Source organism: Felis catus, chromosome D1 (assembly GCF_018350175.1).
Source record: "Felis catus isolate Fca126 chromosome D1, F.catus_Fca126_mat1.0, whole genome shotgun sequence".
NCBI lineage: Eukaryota > Metazoa > Chordata > Mammalia > Carnivora > Felidae > Felis > Felis catus.
In genome coordinates, this window is record NC_058377.1 from 109,474,145 (window position 1) to 109,496,295 (window position 22,151).

At 44.2% G+C, this 22,151-nt stretch overlaps 2 protein-coding genes across 13 annotated transcripts in view; one reads left to right on the forward strand and one right to left on the reverse strand.

The window, feature by feature from the left end:
* SPTBN2 (spectrin beta, non-erythrocytic 2) overlaps positions 1-13,757 on the reverse strand; it is a 53,089-nt gene extending 39,332 nt beyond the window's left edge. The window contains exons 1-5 of one of the 2 annotated variants that reach the window (XM_045039583.1): positions 13,609-13,757; positions 12,072-12,213; positions 11,521-11,681; positions 5,369-5,651; positions 271-676 (exon numbers count right to left, since the gene is read on the reverse strand). The gene's annotated coding sequence lies outside the window, so the exon portion shown is untranslated. Of the gene's footprint in view, positions 1-270; positions 677-5,368; positions 5,652-11,520; positions 11,682-12,071; positions 12,214-13,487 lie in introns of both variants that reach the window. The other variant, XM_011287044.4, reaches the window with a different exon arrangement.
* CD1H11orf80 (chromosome D1 C11orf80 homolog) overlaps positions 1-22,151 on the forward strand; it is a 112,792-nt gene that overhangs the window by 1,368 nt on the left and 89,273 nt on the right. For 3 of the 11 annotated variants that reach the window (XM_019812732.3, XM_045039584.1, XM_045039585.1), the window contains exons 1-2: positions 15,046-15,485; positions 16,733-16,871. Coding sequence is in view for 6 of the 11 variants with exons in the window: in XM_019812721.3 (XP_019668280.2) it covers positions 14,492-14,521; positions 16,733-16,871 (169 nt within the window). In the remaining 5 variants the exon portion in view is untranslated. Of the gene's footprint in view, positions 1-1,432; positions 1,493-2,662; positions 2,759-14,066; positions 14,581-15,045; positions 15,486-16,732; positions 16,872-20,294; positions 20,391-22,151 lie in introns of those variants that run through there. The other 8 variants (XM_019812734.3, XM_019812735.3, XM_023240092.2 and 5 more) reach the window with 7 other exon arrangements.

Below are 22,151 nucleotides of genomic sequence, written 5' to 3' on the forward strand. Positions count from 1 at the left end.
TTCTCCGCACAGTCCCCTGGCCGGGGGTCGCTGACCTTCCCCGGGGCGAACGCGGCGGCTTCTGTGCGGCCGGCTCCCGACCCCGCCACCTTCCCTGTGGGTGCCCCCCATAATGTCGGCTTCCGGTCACCGCTGGGCCATCTGGAGAGCCCCCACAGCTTGCGCGGCTCGGGCTCCGCAGCTCGAGGACCCCCACCTTTGTCCCTACTCCTCGTTTCCTCCAAAATCTGTCTCCCCGAGACACGCAATCCTTCCTTTAGTGACACTCACCGCTCAGGTTTCCCAAAATTCAGCCTCTGTTTTCCTTTTCAAATTTTCCTCTTTGGGCACCTCCAGTTCATCTCCCTTTAAGCAATTCTGTCGTCCATCCCCTTTCTCGAGCATCCTTCTTCAGGCAGGTAGGCCGGCTCTCTTTCCCAAAGCGTCTCCATGGTGTCTGTGGTGGAGATTCGCCTGCTCGCAGATCAGATTCTCAGAATAGTCATCACTGCAGCTTCTCCCTGCTCCTTCTCGGCTCCTCTCATTTATCAACCAGGAGAATTCCGGCCTACTCACTGTCTTAAAAGGGAGTGGGGGTGGGGATGGACATTTCTAGGCCTGGCACAGCTGGGTTTCTCCTTGGTTTAGTAGCATCTGAGTGGTCGAAGGTCTAAGGTCATTAAGCAAGGTGAACTATCTGCTTGAGAGAGAAAAGAATTATGCTCAAATGATAATAAAGTTATAGAGTGCTAGCTGGTTGCTAAAAGTGCATTATCTCATGTGACACCCCCCCCCACCCCCACCCCACACTCCAGCTCTAGGAGGTGGGTACTGTTCTTCCAGACTAGGAAACTAAGCTCAGAGATGAACTAGTAATAATAGATTGGGCTTTGTGCAGAGCAATGAGAATTTAACTGTCAGATTATGCTGTCTCTGAAGATGTGGGCCTGTTTCCGCCTGGGAAATGCCTGAAATGACCAAGTAAGGGCAATGGGAAGCATGGGCTTCACGTGAGTTATTGGGTTTAAGGTTTTATTTATTTATGGTTAATGGAATTTTAGGATTTTGCTCCTCTCTGAAAAGGTACATGTACCAAAACAAATTTATAAGTGATTGAAGTACTTTCCAGTTATGATTTTGGCAAGGTGAAATTATTTGCTTTAAAATTATTTGAAAACATTTTCAAGGACAGAAAAGTGCTGCTACCAATCCCATCTGGTTGTATCACCTCGCCTACCTGACCTTGGTTTTCCTAGTATAAAATGGGTAAGGAGGGGTGTCAGGGAGTTGCACTAAAACATGACCTTGAAGTTCTCTTCTAGCTCCGATAGTCTGATTCCACCACTAAACTGGAACAGTGGTTCTACCACCAAAGTGGAACTTGACCTTCTGGGGTGTACCTCACGAGTAGCTGCCATTCAGGCTGTTTACTGCTTATTTTTTTTTTTAACAGTCACTCCTTTGGCCAATGGAATCAAAGAAGTGAGAGCATAAGCTGCAACTGTTCCCAAGGGTAGGTGTGTGTTCGGGGGGAAGGGGTCATCAAGGAGACCTGGCCAGGGATGTTAAAGCTGATGGGATGAGAATTAGCTGATCTGCCAAAGACACCAGAACACCCAAACTGCTGCTGCTGTACTGGTATGGGAACCAAGGGTCTCAACAACAGCTGTTGGCTTGTGACCCCATTAGAAGACAAGGATATTAGGTCTTATGATCAGTACACTCATAGGATCTTTTGTATAGTATTTCCCATTTTCAGCATTTCATAATCCTTTAAAAAACATTTTAAAGGTAAACACTATCATTCTCATTTTGTTGATGAGCAAATGAATGCCCAAGTTCAGAGTTAGTTCATGGTGGAGACATCAGAGTTTCTGATTCCTAGTATGTTCTTTCCCTTCTGCTAGTGAGAGTAGAGTGGTTAAAAGCATCAATTTTGGGGGTGCCTGGGTGACTCAGTGGGTTGAGCATCTGACTCTTGATTTCAGCTCAGGTCATGATCCCGAGGCCATGGGATCAAGCCCTTCATTGGGCTCTGTGCTGAGCATGGAGCCTGCTTAAGATTCTCTCTCTCTCCCTCTGCCCCCTCCTCTGCTCTCTTTCTCAAAAAAAAAAAAAAAAAAAAAAAAAAAAGCATCAAGTTTGGAGTCAGACTTTGGGTTTGAAAGTAGTTTTGCCACCTACTTGCTGATGACCTTGGGCAAGTTACTTAACCTCTCTGGAATTCAGTTTCCTTACCTGCAGAATGGTATCATAAGGTGGGGATCAGATGAGTTATTGTAGATAAAGTACTAGAATAGCACCTGGCACACAGTAGCCCTCAACCAGTGTCAGCCATTATTATTTTATAACATTATCATTTTCCCATACTGTTTCCCAATATTGAGGAAGCATGCTCAATAAAGAGAACGCTGAGATCGCTGGTCTCAGTTGCTTTGGAGACTTGTCATTTTGCTCTGTAGTGTATCAGTGTAGTCATTGATGAAGAAAAAAAAAAAACCCACCTGCTTCCTTTTTACATAAGTTGCAAAAGTGCATGGAATGAAATCCACCAAGTATGCTGAGCTTTTTGGAGAATCCAGATTTGCTGCTTGTGTTACCAAAATTCATAGAAAGGTCTTGGTAGCACTTCCTGCCACCAAGTCTACAGATGTAGCTGAATTTTCTTCTTTCATTCCTGTAGCATGGAAGACGTGTCTCTCCTATCTGAGAATGATTCTTCTGGCTCCTGCACTAAGTGCCATCCCCTCCTGCAGTCTCATGGCTCCCAGTCATTCTGGTAAGTTCCCTCTCTTCTCGCTCCTTCCCATTAGCATCTGAACATGCTCAAGTATCTGCCAGCTTAAAAAGTAAGTGACAAACCCTGGTCCTCCTCCATGTCTTGCCCTTACTTTTTATGATCACAATCTTCTTGAATGATTTGAACACATTGACTCCACTACCTTGCCTCCCCTTTAATCAAACATTTATTTAAAAACCATCTGGTGTGGGGCACCTGGGTGGCTCAGTCAGTTAAGTATCCAACTCTTGATTTCAGCTCAGGTCATGATCTTATAGTTCCTGAGTTTGAGTCCCGCATTGAGACCTGCATCGGGCTCTGCACAATAGTGTGGAGCCTGCTTGGGATTCTTTCTCCCTCTCTCTCTGCCCTTCCCCCATTTGCGTGTGCGTGCTCTCTCTCTCTTTCAAAACAAACAAACAAACAAACAAACAAACAAACAAACAAAGTATCTAGCTTATGTGCCAGGTACTGTGCTGGGATGTGGGGATCTAATGATGAGTAAAATGGGATATTTCTATCTTCTTGGAGCTTATATTCTGGTAGGGTTGACAGACATTAATAAAATAACCCCTCAGATATATAATCACAAAGTATAATGAATTAAAAGTTCAGGATGCTAGGTGAGAATTTAACAGAGAGTCATAACCTGGCTGGAGAGAGGGTGTCAAGGGAGACCTCCCTCAGATCATTTGAGCTGAGATCTGAAATATGAGAAGTGTTAACCAGGCTGAGAATGGGAGATAACAAGTAGTGGTAACTAACACTAATTGGGGACTATATTTTTAGCCCTTTCCACATATCGTTTCATTTCATTCTGGTAAAAACTCTGACAAGTAAGTATTAACCTCATTTCACAGAAGAGAAAATGGAGACATTGAGAGACGAAGTGCCTTGCCCAGGGTCATTTAACCAGGCTGGGGTAGAGCTTGGATTTTCAACCCAGACGTCTGACACTTGAACCATGTTCTTAGCTACAGAGACACGGTGTGTGGACACCAGGCCTGAAGCAGCAGGACTCATGGTGCACGTGAGAAACGGAGAGAAGGGAGGGAAAACGGTGGGCAAGAGGGAATGTGTGGTGAAAGCTGGCTGGGAAAATAGGCAAGGGCTAGATCGTGCAGGGCTTTCTAGGTCATTTAAAGAATTTTGTTTTTCACCTTTGGAGCCCTGGAAAAAACTATTGAAGGATTTGAAGCAAAAAAGTGAAATGATCAACTATGTTTTTAAAAAGATTACTCCAGGGCGCTTGGGTGGCTCAGATGGTTAAGCCTCCAACTTTGGCTCAGGTCATGGTCTCATGGTTTGTGAGTTTGAGCCCTGCATCAGGCTCTCTGCTGCCAGCACAGAGCCCACTTTGGATTCTCTGTCCCCTTCTCTCTTTTCCCCTCCTCTGCTCATCCTCTCTCTCTCTCTGTCTCTCAAAAATAAATAAACATTTAAAGAAATACAAAAAGATTACTCCAGGTGCTGTGTGGGGAATGGGTTGGAGGGGTGTGCAAGTTGATGTGAGAAACCAATGAGGAGGCTACCACTGTGGTTTAGATGAGACAGAAGATGGTAGCTTGAACTTGAATGCTGGCAGTGGAGATAGAGGAACACATAGGTAGAAAGAATTGACAAGATGGGACAATGGGTTAGATACAGGGTGAGGAAAGGGTTTGTTGTGGGAGGATTGTGCAGCTGGAAGACCAAAGGTACCATTTGCTGAGATGAGGCACACTGGAGGAAGACCAGGTTTGGGTGGGGAGAGTGTAGGTCTTGGAACCTGCTGGGTTTGAGATACCTTTGAAACAATCAAGTGGACATACTGAGTAGTTGATTGTTATGAGGCTCAAAGTGGAGATCTAGACTTATACACATTTGGAAGACACGAGTGCAGAGACAGATTGTGAGTGAAGGAGACAATGAGCGCTGAGGCAATTGATTTAGTCCAACGCAATATAATTTCTATTCCTCTGCAGCTGCTTTCAAACAAGGTCCTCAGTAATCCACTTGCTAAATCTGATGTTAATTTCCAATTGCTTTCTTACTGTTCCTCTTGGCAGTGGTTGACTCTTATTATGCCTGCTTCTTGAAATTTTCTTCCTTTGGTTTAGGATTGCCCCACTCCTGGTTTTCCTTCAACCCCTGTAGTCTCTCCCTTTTTTCTTTTGTGAGTTCCTTTCTGCTCGTCACTTAATTGCGTTGTTTTCTTCTAGGCCCTTTTCTCATTCTATGTGTTCTTCCTGGGCCACCTTATCTACCACTCTGTAGCCAGTCTTTTATTTTTTATTTTTAATGTTTTTATTTATTTTTGAGAGAGAGAGAAAGAAAGGGAGAGAGTGAGCAGGAGAGGGGCAGAGAGAGAGAGGGAGAGAGAGAGAGAAAGAGAGAGGCAGGCTGAGCTGTCAGCACAGAGCCTGAAGTGGGGCTCAAACTCATAAACTGTGAGACCGTGAGCTGAGCCTAAGTCTGACGCTTAACCGACAGCCACCCAGGCGCCTCCAGAGCATCTTTTTAATACAACAATCTGACAGATCACTCCTCTGCTGAAAACCCTTCAGTGGCTCCCCAAAGCCTTTGGGATAAAGTCCAGAATTCTTAACAGAATTTACACACCTTGCTTACCTCTCCAGTCCCCTTTGCTCACCACTCCTCACTTGACGCTCCTAGACATAAGGAATCTGTTGGGAGTTTTTCCAGCATTTGTAGGATTTTGAACATGGTATTTGATTTGGTTGGAAACTTTTCCTTTTCCATTCACCGAGGATTTACTCTTTAGGTCTAAATCTAGGTGTCATTTCCTCCAGAAAACCTCCCAGGGTCTCCAAGTCTGAGACTGGGGCCTTCAGACAGCACTCTATGGGATGGTCACTGCCCATTGGTTGTGTTCCCTCTTAGATCGTGAACTCTGTGAAAGTAGAGAGCACATCCAGTTACTAGTCTTTCCCTACTAGAGCAGACATGTATATATTTGTGCAATATATTAATGAGTGACAGAAAAGATTTTGGGAGAGAAGGTGATTCCTTGTTATAAAAAGATAAAACTAGATGTTTTCATATCAAGCAATGCATTTTCCGTTTCTTTTACCCTGAATTTATCTCCCATCATTAAGCAGCAGCAAGGCTTTCTAGATGCAGCATCCTCTGCACAGGGATGATACAGAAAGATCAGAGTCAAAGTCTTGGGCTTTTGAATTCTTAACTAGATCTTTTCAAATCTATCCCAGACGAGATGTTCTTTTTCTTTTTCCTCCAAGTTTTTATTTAAATTCCAGTTAGTTAACATACAGGTAATACTAGTTTTGGGTGTAGAATTTAGTGATTCAACACTTACATACAATACCCAGTGCTCATCATAATCCCCATCACCCATTTAACCTATGCCCTGTCCACCTCCCTTCCTATAACCATCAGTTTGTTCTCTATAGTTAAGAGTCGATTTCTTGGTTTACCTCTCTTTCCCCTCCCCATGTTCATTTTTCTTTTTTTTGTTTTAATTTTTTTTTACATTTATTTATTTTTGAGAGACAGAGAGAGACAGAGCACAAGTGGGGGAGAGGCAGAGAGAGAAGGAGACAGAGAATCCAAAGCAGGATCCAGGCCCTGAGCTGTCAGCACAGAGCCCGAGGCAGGGCTTGAACTCACAAACCGTGAGATCGTGACCTGAGCCAAAGTTGGACGCCTAACCAACTGAGCCACCCAGGCGCCCCCATTTGTTTTGTTTCTTAAATTCCACCTATGAGTGAAATCATTTCCATAATTTGGCTATTGTGGATAATGCTGCTATAAATTTATCATTGGGGTGCATGTTTCCCTTTGAATAAGTATTTTCGTATCCTTTGGGTAAATACCTAGTAGTGCAATTGCTGGGTCGTAGGGTAGTTCTATTTTTAACTTTTTGAGGAACCTCTGTATCGTTTTCCACAGTGGCTGCACCAGTTTGCATTGCCACCAACAATGTAAGAGTGTTCTCCTTTCTCCACATCCTTGCCAACTCCTGTTGTTTCCTGTGTTGCAGAGGAGATACTCTTGGAGGCTCCAGTTTTTAAATTGTAAGGGCTGGGTCCTTGAGAGGGATTTTTTTTTTTTTTCCTTCACAGGTTTTTTTTTAAACATTAAGAGACAGAACTTGACAAACCTAAAACTTAGAGTTTATGCCATTAACTGTTGAAATGCAAAGGGCCTGGGGGTTTCCCCTCCACACAGAAGTATAATCCTTTCTGAGCCTGGAGCAGAATTGGAAAAGACTGAGAAAAGAGGAAAGAGGGTTTAGATGTACCTTGGGCTCTGTTTTCTGTGCTCACCACCAAACAACAGTAGACAGATGAGGCTTATGCTTCATTCCATTCCTAGAACTCTGAGGAGACACAGCATTTCAAAGCCCCCTGTGTTACCAAGGGACAACTGCCACAGAGTAGAAATGGCATTGTCACCCGTGTAGGCAAAGCAGGGCTGAGATAAGTCACATTTCCTCACTACCCACAACCTTCTCACTCCCTAAGCCAAGTCTACTTGGCTCCTTGACATTTGGAGGAGATCTGAAAAGTGCCTTGGTGCCCAGCTCCCGAGAGGAGTGTGAAGGTGAGCTGAGAGCTGGGTGCCCGTGGGGATTGCTGTGGAGTGGGCGGGGGGGGGGGGGGCAGGGATGAAGCCCACAGTAGAGCCTGAGGGCTGCATGACCCATGCCAGGAGCCGGATGGAGGCTCAGTAGTACCAGGAAGAGCTGAGATGGGAGTCACCGAGCTCCTTGTGAAGCAGACACTGTGTCTTTCTATATCAAGGCTGCAGGTCCCACCCACCAGGGAACTCTGCAGCAGATGCAGTGGTGATAGAGTCCAATGACCAAGACCAAGTAAGGCAAGAGGAACAGAAGATGGCACCTGACCTTGGTGCCCTTCCCTGATGTCAGAATGATATGTGAACCCCCAACTAGCACATTGTGACGAGAAGGAAGGAGACTCCTGAGAGACTGAGTTTAAAACTTGAAATGATTGAGTTGTCTGGAATTGGCAAAGTTCATTAGTTTTCTGCCATTAGTGGAAATGAGGGCTGAAGAGCTAGGTTAAGAGATAAAGAAAATTGTGTATTTCTTCACCTGGGTCTATGACTTGAGGTTACAAACAAGCCTGGTGTACAAAGTAAAGGTCAGAAAGGTAGACTTGCAAGGAGAGTTCTGGTGCCTTGCAAGGACTGACCTGATTCCTGATGGCTGTGGACCAGGAGGCCTGTGTAATATCTGCTAGGGATGAGATTTGCAAAGAATGATCATGTACTTGAAAGCAAAAGTCTGCAGATGAGCCAAGATAAAGTCTCATGTCAAACGGGGCATTCTGATGCTGGGGCGGGTGGGGGAGGGGCACAGAGGACAGAAGAGTACTACCCAGAGCTCCCTTATTTAGTATAGAAAAGTCTGAGATTCTAGGAGCCCTGAGGGGTGTGCTCTGAGCTGAGCAATGTTGTGAGTGCTCGCTGTTGTTGACTAAAATCGGAGAAACTGGAACTGACTTGAAGACACAGGACTATTACATCCATTTATCTTTGTCCAGTTTGAATTCAAAACAGCACTTTATTTATGGACCATCCCTCCCAAATTATTTTTATCTTGCAAACCTAAACACCATTAAAAACAGGACCTAAAAACACATTTGAACGATTTCAACCCATCTGGGAGCAGACTGGGATCAACCAGGGTGCCAATACTTTTGATTGTCCCTGTCAATAATGAACCACTTCTTTCTTTTAAGAAGCTTATGCCACATACCCCTGGGAATACACAAATCCTGTGAAAAAGTGTCTGATCACACCCTTCTGCCTGAAATAAATTTTGGCAGCATCTGCTTCATACTAACAGCTGAAGGGAAGTCTTTGGAGCTCCTTGATCAAATTGCACTGAAAAATGTGAGTTGTGCAGGAAACCTACAAAGAGTGGATTTTGGGTGCCAGAACCCAAAAATGAGTCGATTTAGTGAACATCTTTTAACCTGCAACAATTTTAGGTCAGTTTTCTGTATTGCAGCCTGATTTACTTGTGCTGAGGTACACAGCTAAGTAGCCAGTTATTTCAATTATTATCGGCATCTGAAACTTCCTGGTGGTTAAGACACAAGATTCTGGAGTCCTATGACCTTGTTGGAATCCTGGCCCATCACTTTCTAATTGTGTAACCTTGGATGTTATTTAACTTCTTTAAGCCTTGGTTTCCTCATCTGTAAATAGGGGACCATTTTCAAGGAGTGGCGGTGAGAAATTAAATAATGCATGTCAGGTGCAGATAAGGGCTCAGTGAAATGTCAGCTGTTGCCGTTGTCATTGTTTTGCGTGTTTTGTATGCAGGCAAATCTTGCCTTAAGTAAAACGTGATGCATGAAAAATCTAGATTTGCAGAAAAGTTTAATGGGGAGGTTCTTTGCATTACAACAAAGTTCTTCAGTTTATGAAAGGACAGGTAACAGGGTTTCTTTTAGACAGTCAACGTCTCAGTGTGTCTAAAATGATTTGATTCACACACAACTAGATTTACACAATGTGTTAGGAACATAGCTAGTGTACAAAGCACAGGACATCTGTAATACAATCATGCAGGTCAGGTCTGAACTACTGTGACAGGTTAACAATAACAATCCTGGGTATTCCCTTCTGCCCTTTATAAAGGGATTAGACGACTTCCCTGTGGTTTCAAAGGGCAGAGCCGGGACCAACGGGTGGAAGATACAGTGGGGGAGTTCCAGTTCAAATAATGAAAAACTCCCTACCGAACCACTGCTGTCCAAAACTGGAATGGGTTGCCTGAGGTGGCAACTTTCCCAACATGAGTTACTCAAGTAAAAGCGAGATATCAACTTGTTGGGACTGTTGGAATGACTATTGCATGAAATAGGGAGCTGAATTAGGGCACTGTTTCACAACCCTAAGCACATGAAATATATTGTGCAAACTAGATCAGTTCTCTACCTTGGATACCAGGAGGGGTTGAGGAAGAAGGAAGAGAGAGGCTTTTCAGGAGGAGGGTTGGGGATAAAGGAAATGAATTGGGGGAAAAAAATTATTCCTCTGGTTGGGAAATACCAGGTTAAATGACTTCTAAGATTTCCTCTAATTTAAAGATTCTAGGGGCACCTGACTGGCTCAGGTAGAGCATGCAACTGTCGACCTTGGGGTTGTAAGTTCGAACCCCATGTTGGGTATAATTACTTAAAAATTTAAAAAAATCTTGAAAAAAAAAGATTCTAAGACTCTCAAATTGTTTCACAGATGTTATTTTAACTATATTCCTGGGATAATTTTCCTATTTTAGTTGAGGAAAACTGAAACATAACACTGAAAGTGAGTGGTAAAATAGGAAAAAATTCAGATATCCTCACCCTTTTAGACTTTTGACCCCATAGCTTCTTTTTAGCTGGTGAGAAGGGAAGTTGCAGAACCAGAAGATAGTAGTGGCCTTAAAGCTAGAATGGATGAAATCAAGTCAACTTCAGAGATCAGTGGAGAATCAGCTCCACCAAGGCTCCATATTACTAGCTTTAAAGACTCCCTACACCAACATCCCTGGTCAAGTCCTTCGAGTACTATAGTTATACAAAGACAGAACCAAGACTACACATGTGGAGCCAGTGTGCTCTTGAATGGGGCTCCTAGAAGAAGAATCTTTTTTTCCCAGTTAGCCTACTTGTCTTTCAAACAAAATTGATCATTTGGCCTTTGGATCAATAGGTTTACTCAGTCATGTGTGACCAGAATACACTGCTGTTTCCATTTCCAAGGCTTCTATGGCACAAAGAATACCTCCCTTACAGTGGACATCAGCTAGTGGGACAAATCCAGACCTGCCTAGAGAGAAAATTAAAAAGCCAATTAGAGAGAACAAGCTTTGTGATACAGATTTTATTGGTTATCAAGGAAGAGTCGAAATTAGACACTAACAGGGAAGGAATGAAATCTCCTGGGTTGGCCCCAGAACCTGCTACTGATGGATGAGGAATCAGACTCTGTACACAGGAGGATTGTCAGCCAGGAAAAACAGGAAGCTATCTGGTATCATAGTCATTCTAAGAAGTAGAGGAAGAAAACAGAGAAGAGGGGTGAAGAAAAAATACTCTAGTTATACAAACTCTAGTATTGTCTTGGGGGAGAATCTTTCCTTTGCCCATAAGTATTAGAATGAGGAAGGACAAATGCTGTCGTCCAAGAATTGGCACAAGAGTTAGCACCACTGTGGCCTCTAGTGCCCCCACAACCTAACATACCTCCGTGAGAACATCCCTGTCTGACCCTGGCGAGGGAAGCAGAGGGAGGTGAGTAGAGAAGCTGCCCCAGATTCTGTGCTCCAGGTGGAGAAGGCCTCAAGAAGGTGAAGGGATGAGCTAATCTGAGCTTCCTGGCCCCATTTCCAAGGATGTGATTAGTGGAGAGGCACCTGGGACCTGCTCCATTTCAGGAAACCCGGTTATGGGAACTGGTAGGGGACAGACTTGGCTCAGGACCCGAGAGAAACGGTTAACCCTTTCCTGATGCATGTATGGGAAACAGCCTCTTTTACTAGTTTCCCAGGGGGAAAGAAAAATTCTCAAATGGATGTAGTTTTGCATCATCCTAGTAAGGGGTACCTCAGGGATATTTCCCACTTAAGTTCCTTTGGTCAATCTCTTCAGGGCCTTTGAATGCTCTAGGGGAGCCTGAGAACGAGGTAGACCTAAGAGGTGTCTAGGAATGATATGCACAGAGAGGGCACATTCAAAAGGGAAAGAAAGCTCAACAGTTCCTAAAATGTCACTGTTCACCTGGCAGCATCCCTTCGGATGTTTTGGTTCCACTTAAACCCTTGGGTTTGGGTCAGAATCAGTCCGGGGCTCTTTAGATGGGGTCTCTTCTATCCAGACAGGGTATTTCTTCTCAGAATAAACAGAATGTCCAAAGCAGACTTGCAACAGTAATCTAAATCCTGAGGTGGGGAAAGGAATGCAAGCAGAATTAATAAGCCACTAAGACTGGGGATAACTGGGCCCCTGAAAACATTGATAATAAGACCCTGAACACCAGGGCTAAAAATGTCCAGAGCAGCATCCAAAAGCTCCTTGGTTGACCTGGTTGACAAGAGTGACCTTAACGTTGGCCAGGTCATTTAATTTCTTTGGGCCTCAAATTTCTTCAGCTATTGAAAATAATTGACAACGTCTGCAGTCCATTCTGGCTCTGACATTCTATTGCTCTGAGGATGGGGTCTGGGTAAAAACCATTTTAATAATGTGGAGTCCAATAGTATATTAGTTACTAGACCCTAAGCACACATTGATGGGTTAGAGAAGGGTTGGGAGCTGTGGCTCATTCAAACCTTAGCTTGTGGGAGACGAGGCCATCTGAGTTGATTGGCTCCTTTGTTTTTGAGTGGTATTGGCTTTTTCACAGTAATGTCAATGTTCCCATACTACAGGACTTTGAGACAGTCACATCCAGATGGGAGATGCACTGGGTAGCTGTAGGGGAGTAGAAAGTGGTGTTAAGAAATTTTGTTTGTTTCAGATTCTGGCCCCACCATTTACAACTCACTGTCATACAACCTCTTCTTGGAACCTCATCTTCATCTTTTATAAAGCAATGATAACACCTTCCATACAATGTTGGGAGGATTACATAAGATAAATTAGAAAAAGTTAAGACCACTTAGCCCAGAGCAGATGCCCACCAAATGTCAAGCCTGCATCAAACCTTACCTAACTACAAGTTTATGCTATGGAAGACTTGCTGGCAGGCCCTCATATCAAAGACTCCTTTCCTTACTTCTGCCTACCTCCAGTATAGAAGGTGGCTGTGTCCCTGGCTACCTCTGTCAGGTCTCCCTAACTCTAGGATGGTGTTGGGTGTTCCCTGCATGTTTATCCCTGATGCTCACTCCAAGGCCAAGGGCTGGAAACCAGGATGACCAACTCATCTGAAGTACATCTACATGGGTAACTGTTCCTACACCCTTCATTTCCAATGCCACTTTCAAGGTGGGGCATTTCCTGCTGAGCCAGAACTCTCTATAGGAAATATTTTAGAGAGCCATCCTCAGGGCCTTGGTTCCCCACTGATGGATAGTAAATATGGTAAAGGTAATAAGTATCTTGCAAGATACTCGCGAGGGCGAAAAAACTTGTGTAAAGAGCCAGTGGTATCAGACAACACGCATTCAATCAATGTTAGTTCCCTTCCCCCTGACAACGCCCCTGCCTAAAAGGGAACACCTGAGAGAGAAGGGAGTGAAGCGGAGAGGCAGACTCCAATGATTCCCCGAATGCCAGCTCTCTTATCAAGTCTGAGATAGTTTTTTTTGGTTTTGTTTTAGATTTTATTTTTCAGTAATATCTACTTCCAGCCTGGGGTTCGAACATATGCCCCCGAGATCAAGAGTTGCAGGCTCCTCTGACTGAGCTGCCCCAAGTCTGAGATGGTTTTATGATGAATTTTCCAGAAATAAAACCCATCTCTCTCCAGTAGGTCCACCTGTGAGCAACTGAGATGGGGAGGGTGGTCAACAGCGCTGACCCTGGACTGGCCAAGGCTATGATTCAGGTCTCAGCAGACATGTTCTTTGGAGTAGCACCAAGGCTGTGTACTGGATGGGCACTCTGCCAACTCCCCCATCTGTTCTGTCCAATCCTAGCTTCTTGGACCTGGAGTGGAAGAATTTTCCCTGAAGGAAAGCAGCCAACACCCTGTCCCACCCTTCTCCTTGGGCAACTCTTTGCCACATAGGAATCTCTCTCACCTGTTTCCTTTCAGCTGCCTGAGGAACTAGCTGCCAGATCATCAGGTTGGGCTCAAGCCCCTCTCATCACGTCCCTCCCTGAACCAGCCCGAAGTCCAGTAGCTGGAGTCTGGAGTAATACCTTCCTTCCGGCTGGCGACACTCCATGAAAACCCCAGAGCTTGTCCTGTCAGCTGGAACCCAGAAAGCCAGCCCGGCTCCTGCAGTTGGCATATTTAGTGTAGAGCCGAACGTGGGGAGGAGCCTATTTCCTGGCGCTGCGGCGGCGGTGGCGGGGGGCGCCTTCCAGGTCCTGTCTGGGGCTGGCCAGGCACCTGGGGATGAAGCTGGGGACATGTTTGGGGTAGGCTGCCAGATAAAATACAAGGCGCCCAGTTTTTAATTTTAATTTTAGATGAATAATTTTTTTATAATATGTATGTCCCAAATATTGCATGAGATATACGTATGCCTAAAAAAAATATTTTTTTTTTAAATCTGAAATTCAATTTTAACTGGGCCATCCTGTATTTTTATTTGGTAAATCTGGGAACCAGAGGTTGGCCTAGGGCATGTGGGATGGCCCCCACAGGTGAGGCTGCTTGAGAGTCAAGAATCAACTTGGAGATCCCGCACCGGGCACCAGCAGCTTCTCCCGGCTGAGGACTGCACCTCGGCGGAACCGTGGGAAAGTTTTCTTCGGGAGGAAGGAGAGTCGCGGTCTGGCCTCATGCCGGCTCACCTCCAGCCTCAGTGGCGGCCCGCGGCTCTCCCCAGCTCGGCGGCCGGCCCACCCGTCCGCCCACGGGCCCTCGCGGCTGCCGGCACCGCCCCACCGCTCCTGGCAAGCCCCGGCGGCTCGCGGCCTGGGGGCGGCGCGGCGCAAAGTGCGCAAGCGCGGGGGCCGGTGGGCGGGGCGCACGCGCGGGCGGGAAGAACGCCGCGCGGCCTGGCGTGGGCGCCGGCGGAGGTCGACGTCCGGGCTGGCAGCAGGTGGTGGGCGTCGCTGCCGCTCCCCGCGCGGCATGGAGGGCACGGCGGTGGCAGTGTGCGAGGTGATGCCGGGAAGGGAGAGAAAGCAGAGGAGGACACTGTGTGAGAAGGGTTTTGTGAGGTGACCGCGAAGTTTGGGCAGAGGGGTCTGGCGGGGCCCGAGGTAGAGAAGGAAGGTTCAGGACTGAGGGGATTTGGGGACGTTCCGCCTGCCTCATACGGGGCTGCGAGGAGCGGACGAGGGAGCGCTTGGGCTCCCTTGGGGGAATGCCCGCGCGGAGGGGGTGGCACCGGCCCCAGGGCTCCGGAGGCTCAAGTGTTTGCCCGGCGTTAGCGGACACCTAGGTTCAGGTCGGGAGGCCAGCCTAGGGTGTCCCCCTTTGCCGAGAGGGCGCGCAGGAGGGAGGGATGGGCAGCCCGGGGCGGGAGTCCAGACCAGTCGGGGTGAAGTGGCAGTGAGGGAGAGTGGTGTTCGGCCGGCCGGTGGGCCACGTGTGGGGAGCACTCCGGGGGGCGGTCCGGGCGGCTGGGTGATGACGGACTGCGGTGCAGCACCCCCCCCCCCCCCCCCCCCCGGGTCTGACGGCACCGCTCGGGCCGGGGAACTTTCCAGCTGTGGAAGGTGGGACTGAACGCCAGGCGCCGCCTCGCCACGTGGGTTCATCCGTTGAGGCGCCTTCACTGCCGACATCTGATCGAGTTCTTAGCCGCTGGTCTTGCGAGGGGTTCTAGACAGAAGAGAGCCACAGGCCAGACAGGGTCGGCGTGACGGCACCCGAAAGTTCTGGCCCTCTCGCCTCCTTCGTTCTCATCAAAGAAAGTTGGAGGGTTAGATTTTACAGACGACAGAACCTAGCCTAGAACCCAGGGCTTCTGACTCACAGGCCGGAATTCTTTTCCCAACTGCTCCCTCACGGATAAAGAAACTGCGGGAATATCGTAACAGAGGGAAGCACAGCGACAGAGGATGTGAGAAGGAAGGTGTTAGACTGTAGAAATGCCTGGAAACCATCGTTATAAACTATGGTACAAATTAGGATATTCATCCCCAAGTTCTCTTGCTGAGATCTTGCCTTTACGAAAAGGGGTGGTAGGGGCGCCTGGGTGGCGCAGTCGGTTAAGCGTCCGACTTCAGCCAGGTCACGATCTCGCGGTCCGGGAGTTCGAGCCCCGCGTCGGGCTCTGGGCTGGTGGCTCAGAGCCTGGAGCCTGCTTCCGATTCTGTGTCTCCCTCTCTCTCTGCCCCTCCCCCATTCATGCTCTGTCTCTCTCTCTCCCCAAAAAAAAAAAAAAAAGTTGGAAAAAAGAAAAGGGGTGGTAATTTTCCCTATGGTCCCTTAGTGTGTAAGTGAGTCTACTTTCATAAGTAATGGAATTAACTACAGTATATTTTCTTTTAAATTTGTCTCATCAAGAGTGAATGTTTTATCTAGACATCTTGGAAGACTGTTTAATTTAAAATATTGTGTGCAGTCTTCACCAAAGATGAACTTATTAAAAATGAAAGCTAATGTCTATAAGTATTAAAAATATATGCATATACACATAAGAATATATATGTATATGTGTTTATATACATATATATGTACAAATTGTGTGGGGTGTATATATCTACGTGTATATATACGTGTGTGTGTGTGTGTGTGTGCCAGGCATTGTGTTAAGCATTATGCTCTTATTTTGTTCACAGTTAGCAGCAGCCATAAGTGGTAGACTGTCCTCATTTTGGTAAATGAGGAAGCTGAAGTAGAGAGGAGTTAAGTAACTTGCCTAAAATCACATGGCCTACCAGGGATTCAAACCCAGGCATCTGCCTCCAGAGCCAGTGATCTTTAACTAGTATTCCCATCCTCAGAAATGATGATTTAATGAAAGGTAAAGATGATTCATAACCAGATGCCACTTTTATTCATAATATTCATGTTGGCTTTTACTTGGGGAGAAAAAAAGACACAGGAAAAACAAACTCCCACTTAATTTTTCCGAATTATTATTTCCAGATGAACTTACCCTTTGAATAAAGCAATTTATTGTCACCACTTCCTGTCTTGTTGGGCATTGTGTTAATTTCTTATGCTTCCTTTCTTATGTCACTTTCCTAGTTATTTCTTCTGTTTAGACACAATACTTTGTTCTAAATGTGTGAATCTGACATTTTGCAAGTAAGAATATTATTTTTTGGAAATTAGAATCATTAATTCAGCTGTATCATATACATTTATTATTACTATGATTTCTAAAGATTTGTTTTCCTTGAATTGTACCCTTTTCAGATTTTGAAATATTTAATAATTCACTGGAAGTGTGAAACAGGAGTATCAAATGGAGCATTGCTGGAAGGACAGCTAGTGATTTCCATGGAAGCATTAAATTCTAATCACCAGGAAAATACTCTTCACTGTGTAACAACAAGTAAGTTAGAGGAAGAAATAATTGATTTTCTGTTCTGTTATGATTTTTTCTGGTTATTTAAAAATTTCAATTAGTCATAATCTTTTATCATGTTATTCCAAGGTTATTCTATAGTTAAAAAACTTAAGTAATTATGTAATAAGTATCTGGTGATAGATTTACAAATGTGTCATACAGGAAAGGTGAGTAGAATGACTCTTATCAGGATTTTTTTCTTTTTTTGTTCTTGTGAATTTGTTTTTTTGGGGGGGATATAAGGGATGCGTTGGGAAATGTCATGTGGGTTATGCCTAACCAGGTAAATATCCATTCTAATCTTCCTGGGATAACTTCTGCAGCTTTTTCTTTTTCTTGGAGCTACTGCTTTTGCTGCCAGCAGCCTCTTTGGGTCCACTGCTGAGTGGCTTCTCCTTGGAAGAGAATTTCTTCTTTTTCTTGGGGATTCTCTTATTTCCTTCCTCTTTAACATCACTTACTGGTTCCTCTTTGAGGAAAGATTTCTTCCTCTTGGGAAGACTTCCACTGCCAGCTGTCTCTTCAAGATCGCTACTAACCAGCTCCTCCTTGGAAAAAAGATTTCTTTTTCCTGCATTTGGAGACAGAGGCAGATGGTCTTCCGAGGGTCTCCTGCGCTCTTGCTTTTTCTTCTTTGTGGGTCTCTCATTTGTCTCTTCACACTCCTCTGGGGTAGTACTGCTGTTTTCTGAAGACATGAGGGCAGAGACGGCCAGCTGTTTCTTCTCCTTCATGTATTTCTTCTGCTTCTCCAGCTTCCTAGCCATCTCAGTAGCCGCTTCCTTTGCCTGAACCATCACCTCTTTCATAACATCCAGATTCTTTCGTGGAATCTCTCCTGTCTCATAGAAGGACAGCCGCTCCTCAACTTGCTCTTGGAGTTTCTCTCCAAATACACTTGTGGGCACTCCAGAGAAGCAATCAATTCATGAGGCAATAGTGCATTTGTTTGCCAGGTATCGGGATATGTGGCCTTTGTTTTTAGCAGCTGCTTGGCCAATGAAGGTGGAGTGTAAAATGAGTCCATATTTTGGGGTGTTACCTTTTGTTATCAAGGCTCTGGAAATCTGGTCCATTTGCAGGACTCTGGGGATCACTCAGACACCAGGATTGGTCAAGAGGATTATTTTACTGGTTTAAGAATTCTCAAAAGCAATCTCATTCTTGCTCTTGGTTTTATCCTTCTCTCACAAAAAAAATTATATTACATTGAATTTTATCTCCTTTTTCATGTCCAGTCTTTGATAGTTGGAAAGGGCCAAAAAAAAAAAGGGGGGGGGGGAAGAAATCAAATGATGAATGGTGCATGCTTTGATAATCTTAACTTGCAGTTAGTTTGAAAGTAAACCTCTTCTACTAGCTTTTATTCTTTTTTTTTTTTTTTTTTTTTTTTTTGCCTACAGTCCTGAGGGAAAGACGATGCATTGAGTGACACCCTGGAACAATTAATTTTCTTGAACTTTTGAAGTGATCACTTTTTTGTTTAGTTGTGTAGGTGTATATGAGAGAGAGAAGAGAGAGTGTGTGTCTGTAGGTTTATTGAAGGATACTTTGGAATGAAAGTCATCCTCAGTCCCAGTTGAGACTGAATAGTACTTTAGGTTCTACACAAGACATTTTCTCACTGAACTGAAATGCCCTGTCTTCTCTTTGAGTACCTAGCAGTAAACATCCTTGAGGAAGATATAATAGGTTGGTTTGCTGTTACTGTGCATGAACTCCACTCTGGACAGAATTCCCATCATTTGTAAGAACGTTTTGGTTAGCTACATGGCTAGGGTGATGTTGGTCTGTGTATGGTTGTGTTAGTTCATGCATTTGGAGACAGAGGCAATCCAATAAGCTGGCCAAGGTAGCGGGGTTGATATCACTCAAAGCAGAGGACTTGAGCCACATTAGCTTTTGGAAAGAAACCTAATTCCATAGGTATTTTGAGCCTAATGGACTTCTTCATCCCATGCGAGGTATAGGGAACATTTATTTTCTCTTTATTGTGTTTATTATCTCTGATCTTTATGTAATGATTTTCATAAATTTTTTGGTAGAAAGAAGGGTAATATATGCTTATCGTGAAACATTCCAATATTACAGATACATATATTGTGTAAGATGAGACTTTCCAGTCATTTTGTCCCTTAAGATAATTATTAATTAACGTTCAATATGCATTCTGCTGGATTTTTCCATGTATGTGTTCATAGCCTCTCACTAGGTAGATAAAAAGTCAGATTGTGAGTGTTCTGGGATGGAGAGATAAGAGAGAGATCTCAGCATTCAGTCTTTATGTTCATTCAGGCCATTTATTTTTAATACAACTTTGGTCCTCAGCTGAAAAACCCATGCTTCTTCCTTTTCAAAGAATAACCCTTCCTCCACCCCCACCAAGGTTAGAAAGGATCAGTCCCTAGAATGCAGAGTGGAGGAGGGAATCTAAAGACCTGACTTACTCTTAAATTCATTTTTTCAATTGATTCTCCTTATGTTAGCTCCCACCCCACCCCTACTTCCAGGAGTTCCTGATTCTGCATTCCTGAATCTTCGGGGATTTTGTTGTATCGCTTTGGTTGTTTCTTGGCCTTTGCCTATTCTGGCTTATAATTCAGTTTCTTAGGTCTCCTAAATCCTTTCTCACTAGTCCTTCTGCTTTTCAGTTTCTAGAATTTTATTATAATCATATCTGTCTTTTCCCTGTCCTTGTGGGTTTATTCCTTTTAAAAATACTTTGTTTTCTATTGTTTCTATTGTTTCATTGCAGTTTCAGGAGGTAGTAAAAATAACGGGTATGTTCAATTTGTCATCTTTACCTGAAAGTGTGAAGTGGTGTGTTTGGTCTGAAATCTCTGATGATGAAAAACCATGTATTAGTTATCTAAGGCTGCTGTAACAAAGTAGCACAAACATAAAATAAATTTATTCCCTCCCATGTATGGAAGCCAGAAGTCCAAAATCAAGGTCAAAGTAGAATTGGTTCCTTCTGGAGACTCTGAGGGTAGAACCTATTATATGCCTTGCTCTTAGCTTCTGGTAGTTGCCAGCAAGCCCTTGGTGTTGGCTTGCAGGAGTATCATTCCAATCTCTGCCTCTACCTTCATGGGATATTCTACCCTGTGTTTATCTGTGTTTCTGTCTTCACATAGCCTTCTTCTAAGGACACCAATTGGATTTAGGTCCACCCTAACCATTATGACCTCATCTTAACTTGATTATATTTGTGAAGACCCTATTTCCACATAAAGTCGTATTCACAAGTACTGGGGCTTAGTTCTTCTAAATCTCTTTTAGAGTACAAAATTGAACTCACAACACAGCAGCAAGTTTTATTATTTGAATGATCTTTCTATGAGAAACTGAGAGATCACTATATACTTTTTCCATCAGTAATTGAAGTCTTTAACATATTTATTGCAGGGTTTTTTTTTAAATGCATGCTACAAGATGTTTATATGAATTAGGAGGAAGGAGTTACATAGTCCTCTAAATTTGTGGAATGCTGGTTAAAATCAAGTGAGTTTCATTACTTTGTATTTTCTCAGAACCTTTGATATGACAGTGTAGACTGAATCTTTAAAAATGGGCTATAGGAGTAGCTGGGTGGCTCAAGTTGGTTAAGTGTTCAACTGTGACTCAGGTCATGATCTCTCAGTTCACCCGCATCTGGCTCTCTGCTGTCAGTATGGACTCCACTTTGGATCCTCTGTTCCCCTCTCTCTCTGCCCCTCCCCTGCTTGCATACATGCCCTCGCTCTCAAAAATAAATACAGACATTTTTTAAAACGGCCTATGGTAGGGGTGTCTGGGTGGCCCAGTCGGTTAGACATCCGGCTTTTGGTTTTGGTTCTGGTCATGATCTCGTTGTTTGGGGGTTCAGCCCTGCATCAGGCTCCGTGCTGACAGCTGCTTGGGATTCTTTCTCTCTATCCCTCCCCTGCTCGCTCTCTCTCAAAATAAATAAATAAACTTAAAAAAAATATTTTAAATGGGCTATAGTATGAGAATGCAAGCTGGTGTAGCCACTCTGGAGAACAGCAGAGTGTTCCTCAAAAAATTAAAAATAGAACTACCCTACAGCTCAGCAATTGCACTACTAGGTATTTATCCAAGGGATACAGGTGTGCTGTTTCGAAGGGACACATGCACCCCAATGTTTGTAGCAGCACTATCAACAGTAGCCAAAGTATGGAAAGAGCCCAATGTCCATCGATGGATGAATGGATAAAGAAGATGTGGCATATATATACAATGGAGTATTACTCAGCAATCAAAAAGAATGAAATCTTGCCATTTGCAACTATATGGATGGAACTGGAGGGTATTATGCTAAGTGAAATTAGAGAAAGACAAATATATGACTTCACTCATATGAGGACTTTAACACACAGAACAGATGAACATAAGGGAAGGGAAACAAAAATAAAAACAGGGAGGGGGACAAAGCATAAGAGACTCATAAATATGGAGAACAGAGGGTTACTGGAGGGGTTGTGGGAGGGGGGGATGGGCTAAATGGGTAAGGGGCATTAAGGAACCTACTCCTGAAATCATTGTTGCACTATATGCTAACTAATTTGGATGTAAATTAAAAAAAAATAAAATTAATTTAAAAAATGGGCTATAGTATACAGCATTCTTCAGATATATTTGACCTCAACAACTTCTTTTTTTAATGTTATCTTTTGTTCTATAGAGGGAATTTTAGGAATGGTGTTGCTCTAAAAATATGTGGTTTACAATTAAGTCTCTACTGTTATCTTTGCATTTGAAGGATAACACTCTTTTTTAAAATATATTTTTAATGTTTGTTTATTTTTGAAGGTGAGAAAGAGTGTGAGCAGGGGAGGGACAGAGAGAGAGGGAGACACAGAATCTGATGCAGGCTCTAGGCTCTGAGCTGTCAGCACAGAGCCTGATGTGGGGCTTGAACTGCCACATGACGTGAAGCGAAGTTGGATGCTTAATGTTTAACCAGCTGAGCCCCCAGATGCCCCTAGTACTCTTTTATTTTAGTACAGAGACATTAGAAGTACAGCTAAAAGTTGGGGGCAGGATGGGGTGTGGAGCAGGCAAGATAATTGCTCTCTGAGTACATTCACCAGAAGTGACCCATTTTCAACGATTGTTGATATGGTACTTGTTAAAACTAAAAGATGTTTGAGGAGACAGTATGACATATGCAATTGAGAAACATCATGGACACACTGTGAGATATATAGGTTGTATTTTTTTCTTATTAATGTTCAGCTCCTTGCTAATCGCTGGTGTAGGCCT